At 36.0% G+C, this 7,950-nt stretch overlaps 1 protein-coding gene across 1 annotated transcript in view; it reads left to right on the top strand.

The window, feature by feature from the left end:
- LOC107655376 (calpain-2 catalytic subunit-like) overlaps positions 1 to 6,782 on the top strand; it is a 23,186-nt gene extending 16,404 nt beyond the window's left edge. The window contains exons 6-21 of the mRNA XM_016442841.1: positions 288 to 374; positions 463 to 548; positions 628 to 702; positions 787 to 947; positions 1,031 to 1,200; positions 2,349 to 2,360; positions 4,323 to 4,534; positions 4,783 to 4,819; positions 4,964 to 5,029; positions 5,105 to 5,162; positions 5,366 to 5,430; positions 5,814 to 5,882; positions 6,075 to 6,153; positions 6,271 to 6,387; positions 6,500 to 6,558; positions 6,649 to 6,782. Coding sequence (XP_016298327.1) covers positions 288 to 374; positions 463 to 548; positions 628 to 702; positions 787 to 947; positions 1,031 to 1,200; positions 2,349 to 2,360; positions 4,323 to 4,534; positions 4,783 to 4,819; positions 4,964 to 5,029; positions 5,105 to 5,162; positions 5,366 to 5,430; positions 5,814 to 5,882; positions 6,075 to 6,153; positions 6,271 to 6,387; positions 6,500 to 6,558; positions 6,649 to 6,672 — 1,377 coding nt within the window. The 3' untranslated portion in view covers positions 6,673 to 6,782. The remainder of the gene's footprint in view (positions 1 to 287; positions 375 to 462; positions 549 to 627; positions 703 to 786; positions 948 to 1,030; positions 1,201 to 2,348; positions 2,361 to 4,322; positions 4,535 to 4,782; positions 4,820 to 4,963; positions 5,030 to 5,104; positions 5,163 to 5,365; positions 5,431 to 5,813; positions 5,883 to 6,074; positions 6,154 to 6,270; positions 6,388 to 6,499; positions 6,559 to 6,648) is intronic.
- The last annotated feature ends 1,168 nt before the right edge of the window (positions 6,783 to 7,950 follow it).

Here is a 7,950-nt window from a genome sequence, read left to right as displayed (position 1 = left end):
TATATATATGTATCGGCCTGTTTTATTCATTGGATTGATACTGATAACATTAAAAAGTAACATTTAATGGCCAATACAACAGCTGATATGCATCATCCCTAATGAAAATACATAAAATAATATAACAAAAATAAAATAATAAACAATTATTTTGCTGTCATGTAGGAAATACAGGTTAATTCCTGATCTTCTAATGCTTTTTATCATTAAAAAAGTCCAAATGTCAAAAGTTAAAATGAAAAAAAAATCATATATTATTATATTAATCATATAATATAATGATTGAGCAGATTACCAGCTCACGTGAGTCGGAGGCGGTGACGAGTCTGAAGCTGGTGAAGGGTCATGCCTACTCCATCACAGGTGCAGAGGAGGTCAGAAACCAGCACTGACACAAAAATATGGATTTTATAGGAAAAACTCCAAAGAGCTCTAATGACTGTCACCTTATTGTACCTACAGGTTCATTCCCACGGCCGTCTGGTTCAGCTGGTGCGCATCAGGAACCCATGGGGTCAGGTGGAGTGGGCGGGCCCTTGGAGTGACAAGTGAGTTTCCTTAAACAGATCTTGCTCCTTCAACATCAGTCCTGAGAGTCCTGTCAAATATTTCCAATGTCTTTTTCAGTTCCAAAGAGTGGAACAGCGTCCAACCAGAGGAGAAAGCTAAATTGGTTCATTCAGCTGAAGATGGAGAGTTCTGGTAAGAGAACTTGAGCTTGTAACCCTCAACAACAACGTAACAAATATGTTGACAAATACTGACAAATCTTCCTCGTCCTGTCAGGATGGCGTATTCAGACTTCATACAGCACTTCTCAAAGTTGGAGATCTGTAATCTGACTCCAGACACTATTTCAAGCGAAGATGTGAGCCGCTGGAACTACAACCAGTTTGAAGGCAACTGGAAGGTGGGATCCACCGCAGGGGGCTGCAGGAACAACCCAGGTAAATCAAACCAACCACAATGTGCTTGAAACTAAAAGCTGTTGTTTGATCCACCATCTGACTGCTTGGTTCGTCCTCTCCAGCAACATTCTGCTCAAACCCTCAGTTTGTGATCAAGCTGGAGGAAGAAGATGATGATCCTCTTGATGGAGAGGACGGCTGCACGATCCTAGTGGGTCTGATGCAGAAAGAGAGTCGTAAAGACAAGCGGTTTGGACGAGACCTGAACACCATTGGCTTCACTATCTATAAGGTAAATGGTTACGTACAATCAGTAATTATAATGTGGGAGGCGTGACAAGAGAGTTGTCAAATGCAGCTTTATTTAAAGAGTGGTCAAAACAGGCAGGGTCAAAAACAAGGCAAACAGGTATAATCCAGGACAGACTAAAGAGTAATCCAATAATCAGGCAATGGTCAGGGCAGGCAGCAGACAATCAAAAACAGGGTAACCAGTCCAAGGTCAAAAAACAAGCAAGGCAAGGAACACGGAGAACAAGAAGACAATACTGGCGATACAATAGTCAGGCAATGGTCAGGGCAGGCAGCAGATGACCAAAAACAGGGTAAACAGTCCAAGGTAAAAAAAAAACAAGCAAGGCAAGGCAAGGCAAGGAACATGGGGAACAAGAAGACAATACTGGCGATACAATAATCAGGCAATGGTCAGGGCAGGCAGCAGATGACCAAAAACAGGGTAAACAGTCCAAGGTAAAAAAAACAAGCAAGGCAAGGCAAGGAACACGGAGAACAAGAAGACAATACTGGTGATACAATAATCAACAATGTGAGTGTGGATCAGTGCAACCTTTATAGTGTGACTGATGGCCAACAGGTGTGAATGTGTGATTGGTTTCTGGGTGAGGGATCATGGGAAATGGAGTCCGGAGAAAACAAAGATAATACAGAGATGTTTTTCACATTAATTTTCTCCAATTTCTCCAAGGATTCAAAAAAAAAAAAAAAAAAGCCAAAAAAGCATCATGAACTAAAGCAACATTCTTTCACAATATTCAACAATGAATATTCAAGATGAATCACAATATTTCAAACTTTGATTTGAAGCAATTCTCTTGAGAATTCATGATTAGTATAATTCTTCATCTGGAGTTTGGCTAAAGATTTTTTCTTAAAATGAAGTTGAAATATTGATTAATAGCCTCTGAGCTCATAGTAAATCTGTCTTGAAATTTTAATAATAATAATAATAATAATACAAATTCTGTGGAGAAAATTAATGTGATTTTACATCCAGAATGCAACTGTTTTTTAAACACACTTTTCCTTTGACATACCTATCAACTTTACAACTAATTAACATTTGTTGTAGTTAATTTTTTGTGGTGATTATAAATTATATGTGAACATTGAATAATCTAATTTTTTTTTTGTGTTTTTCAGGTTCCAAATGAGGTGTGTATGACATCTGAATGGCTTGTACATAAGAGTAGTTAGACATCACCAATGTAACCATTTGTTCTTTCGTTTTAACGATGCTAAGGAATCCCTAAAGGGAGAAAAAATTAATTAATGAATTAATTAAAAAAAAAAATAGTTGGGAAGAGAAATTATTGATGTCAACCTATTCTATGCCAATATATTGTAGTGTGGAAACCGAATGTTAAATCTAACAAAATGTTGTGCTGGACTTCTAGGGTCATGCAGCCTAATGGCACATCAATGTTCCGCATTTTGAGTTGTCTGCTAGTTTTTCCCACATAACAGAGTCCACATGGGCAGCGCAGCATATAAATAACATTAGAGGTCTTACAAGAAATTGTTCCTCTGATCTTAAAATATTTTCCTGTACAGGGATGCTTAAAATATGTGTTTTGTAAGAAAATTACATTGTTGACAACCTCCACACTTTTAGTTACCTGAAGGAATATTACTCAAAAAATGTGTTGGCTGAGAAACATAAATCAACTCTGACCAGCATATTACATAAGTTTGGAGGTCTCTTACCTCCTGAGGTGGTTTAGCGAAAATCATTTGCAAAATAGGATCAATGTCAACAATGTACCAACGTTTCTGAATTATGGCTTCGATATCTTTAGTGGAGAATACTGGATAAAACAATTGTTTGGTCTTTAAGGCTTTAGAAGACCCCCAAACTTACGTAATATGCTGGTCAGGGCTGATTTATCTGTTTCTTAGCAGCCAACACATTTTATGAGTACATGCTGCCCATGTGGACTCTGTTATGTGGGTAAAACTAGCAGACAACTCAAAATGCATATTGCTGAACATCGATGTGCCATTAGGCTGCATTACCCTAGAAGTCCAGTAGCACAACATTTTGTTAGATTTAAACATTCGGTTTCCACACTACAATATATTGGCATTGAAGCTGTGAAAGTACCTCGTAGAGGGGGTGACATCAATAATTTGCTTTTAAAACATGAAGCCTATATTGGATTAATACTTACACATATATATATATATATATATATATATATATACTGTATATACTTTTGGATTTATACTCACCTAATGAATGGTCTTAATGAAGAGTTTGATATTCATGCATTTCTGCATTAATGATACTGATTGTATTTGCATGTTCACATTTGATTTTTTCTAGTCAGGTGTTTGTTAGATTGTTGTGATTTGTTCTTGGTATTTTATGTTTTCACTTTTAAGTTATGTATTGTGTTGCCTGAGTGTTGAGTTGTTGTGTGTGTGTGTGTGTGTGTGTGTGTGTGTGTGTGTGTCATGTGATTTCCTGGCCAATGGGCTGAAGGTCCAAACTGCAGTTTCAATGCAGCTTCAACGGGCTCTACATGATCCCAACTGAGGAATAGGGGTCTTATATAGTGAAACGATTGGTCATTTTCTAAAAATAAAAATTAAAATGTTGGCCACCATTGAAGTCCATTACATGGAGAAAAATCCTGGAATGTTTTCCTCGAAAAACCTTCATTTCTTTGTGACTGAAGACAGAAAGACATGAATATCTTGGATGACATGAGGGTGAGTAAATTATCAGGAAATTCTTATTCTGGAAGTGAACTAATCCTTTAAGGGCTCATCAGTATGTTCATTGTCTGATGAGGAGCCATAAGGCTCAAAACGTCACCAGTGGTGAGAACATGAAACAAACATTTTTGGAGCTGTGGTGTGCCAACTTTTCTTTCTTTTTCTTTATTACAATAGTTGAGCAACCCTCATTGAGGTTTTTGTTGCCCGTCAGATGTGCACATTTTTTTAAATTGTTTGAAGAAAAATTACTGCAAAACCTTGGTGCAAAGTTTCTCTGGGGAATGCAAATGTTTTCCATCATCATGTCCCCTTGTGGGCTCCGTACGATACATTTATTAAACAACCTTTGCAAGTTTTCAGATGCCATTTCATCCATCTGTGTTTGTGTTGCAGTTCAGGGGACGCAATAACGTTCATCTCGGTCCTGACATACTGCTGCGTCAGCAGTCCATTGCAGGGAACAACACCTTCACCAACCTGCGAGAGGTGAGCGAGCGCTTCAAACTGCCTCCGGGTGAATACGTCATCATCCCCTCCACTTTCGAGCCGCATCGCAAGGGAAGCTTCATACTGCGCGTGTTCGCAGAGAAAGAGGCTGCTGCCAGGTTTGTCCCGAGTATTTTCATATTTTTAACTTAAAATAAATAAATAAAAAAACTTGAGAGTATATAGTTCCAGTTTTAGTCCACATGGGGATGCTGTTGCACAGATTCTGTTGTACCTAGAGTGGATAGTTACATTAAAACATCTGTTTGCTATCTGATTGTTAGACCAATAAATCATAACTGTACCCTAAACATTCTGTTTTTGCACCCAAATGCATGATGGATGTTTCTGACTCTTGTTCATGCAGTCCGATGGATACGGAGATCAGTGCAGATGTGAAAAAGGTGAATTTATTATTTACAAACATAGTGTGTATTATTATTATTTAAAACAAAGACGTTTATATAAATTCAGATATATAACCGTATTAAAAAAAAAAAAACGTAAACATTTTTAATAATTTTTAAAAAGTTTTTTTTCTTTCCCAGCAATACATATCCGAGAGTGATGTGGACCCACTTTTCAAACAGCTTTTCAATCAGATTGCTGGAAATGTAAGTCACATGGCTGGTCATTTTAAGTTTTGAATCATTAGCATTATCACACATGATCTTTTTTTCACTCTGCAGGACACAGAGGTGTCTGTGTTTGAACTACAGCAGATCCTGGACAGTGCTACCTCGAAACGTAGGAAAACAAACTTTTCTAGTTTTATTCTCTCTCTCTCTCTCTCTCTCTCTCTCTCTCTCTCACACACACACACACACACACAAATATACATACATATGTTATGTATGTACTGTATATACACATACATAAAGAAAAGAAAGTGCCTTGAAATTGAAATTCTGTGTTTATCATTCTCACAAGGTTTTTTTTTTTTCACACAGGAACTGATGTGAAGACGGATGGATTTAGTATGGAAACCTGTCGCCACATTATCAGTCTGCTAGATGTATCCTTACCTCACTGGATCATATGAATGGAATCTATATGGATTAATGCAGAGATTCACAAACTTTTTTGTCAGCTGGACCCATTTGACCTTAAACACTTACTTGAAGTCCCCCTGAGAGTTAATATTTCAGTAATTTAACAATAAGTTCGCATGTTCACAGTTCTCTGATGTTGGATTACTATTTGTTTTTTTTTGTATCTTATATAAAAAAAATATATACAGTATAAATATACAAAATATATAAATATATTTTTATAATATAATATAATATAATATAATAAATTGTGTATTAATATTCTCAACAGAGTCCGTTCATTGTACAAACACAGCAACCAATTTAATCATCATAACCCTGTTATAACCCTTGACCTTCAGTCCAGAGAGACGGCAGCGGCAAACTCGGCCTTGTGGAGTTTCACATACTGTGGATAAAGATCCAGAAATATTTGGTATAATATATATTTTGGTGTAAATTAAAGATGAAAAATCTGTAATATCAGCCGATAACCGATATGGTACAGATCTACTGTGCATCCCTACCACAGAGAAACATCTTTGTGGGCACTAAAGTTCAGATAAATTCGTCATTGTATTTAGTGATGTTAATTACTTAATGTGAATGTTCTGTCATACCTCACCAGGAGGTGTTTAAGAAGTATGATACAGACAACTCCGGCACTATGAGTTCCCATGAGATGAGAGATGCCGTGAAAGAAGCAGGTAATGAGTCTAAAATGTGTAAATGTCTAAACATTGAAGACAATATAGTCATTAATTTCTTCTAAAAGTGGTCCTAATAAAGAGTGCATTAATGGATGTATTTGCTTTTCTCCACAGGATTCCAGCTGAACAATGACGTACTTCAGGTGATAATCTCACGTTACGCCAATCAGCAGTACGCCATTGACTTTGATTGCTTCGTTGGCTGCCTGATTCGCCTGGAAATGCTCTTCAGTAAGTTTTGCTGAAGATTATCCAGTTTAATTTTTTTAATTACCATGAATAAACTATAAACAGGAATTATGACAATGGTTTACAGTAACGTTTTCATCTGTGCTCTACACAGAAATGTTTAAAACGCTGGATAAGAAGAACAGCGGGAAAATCGAGCTGGATATCCTGCAGGTGATGCACAAGTGTGAACGTGGATTAAAATTGTTGTATCCTCTCAATGTAGTGCTATCATTTACAGATGTGTTGTTTTGTGTTTTGCAGTGGCTCTGCTTGGCGCTCAGTTGAAAATCCACTCACCATAACTGCATCAGAAATCAGTTCATTTCCTGCAATTGAACTGAAGAGGATGCAGCAGACCTGAAATACCCAAGAGTAACATCGGAGTAAAATCAACCAAAGATGGGTATTATCTCAACTTGGAATTGCTCACAAAATGTAATTTGTTTATGGTGCTCAACTGCTGAAAAAATATAATAAAGACGACTAAATCACATTTTTCATATTTGCAAATTTTGATAATTTTATGTCCCTTTTACAAATAGTTACCATAGTAATAGCATAGTATATTGTTTCTACCGTAAAAAATAATGAATTAATATTGAATCATAACCGCCACTCACTATATTGGAGTGTGTAAATTCATGGCTTCATTAATCTCAATTTATATTCTTCTAATAAGACCAGAAAAAAAAAAAATGAATGCCTTAACAACTTCCATCTGAGAATTATTTACTCCTAAAATATCTTTAATATCCTATTTCCTTCCTAATTTGATGATGCATTCTTTAAGTTTTTTCCTTTCTTCCTTATATTTCCTACAGATGAGTAGAACATGCTCTACATTTTCTTTGCATTTACAAACCTCACATTTATCAGTATTCACTTTATTCATTAGAAATAATGTATTATTAACTCTTGTGTGTCCTAACTGTAAGGATCCTCAAATGCAAACTCTGTGTGTTTTGCTTCAAGGGAGCAAACATACATTTGTGTTGTGTTTTACTTTCTTTCTTTTATATTTATTCTTCATTTATAATCATTTATCATTTAATCGCTTTATTATTCCATTTAACCATATAATCATTTCAATAGATTCATTAATTGGTTTGTCATTTATATTATATTATTGTTTTTGTTATATTATTTTTCCATTATTGTTTAGTCTTATGACTTTGTGTTTCAAGGGCTGTTTGTCTTCATGAATAAAAGATAAGAGGGAATGTTTATGGAAATTCAAGGTTTATGGGATGTTGTTGTGAAGCAGTTTGGTATAAAACTACTTGTTGGATTGTTTTGTCAGATGAAGTCTGAGCACTGAAACATATGCAACTTTTTAGATTATTCAATAAACTTATCATCATTACTTCGTCTCCTGCTTCTGCTCTTCTTTGCTCAGTCAACTTCTTGTCTGATAGAAGACTGTTAATGCAGTTTTGGGTACCAGACAAGACTTTCTCTTAACAGGTTTTGGGTATTCGGCAATTTTGCTGACTAGTTGTTCTGTAGACAAAACGGATATTTTCTGACATGATCTGGCATCCAGGTCTGAATCTGATATTTCTA

Source organism: Sinocyclocheilus anshuiensis, unplaced genomic scaffold, assembly GCF_001515605.1.
Source record: "Sinocyclocheilus anshuiensis isolate Anshui unplaced genomic scaffold, SAMN03320099.WGS_v1.1 scaffold880, whole genome shotgun sequence".
Lineage (NCBI taxonomy): Eukaryota > Metazoa > Chordata > Actinopteri > Cypriniformes > Cyprinidae > Sinocyclocheilus > Sinocyclocheilus anshuiensis.
Note: the sequence above shows the minus strand (reverse complement) of the source record. Positions and strands in the feature narration are given on the sequence as shown.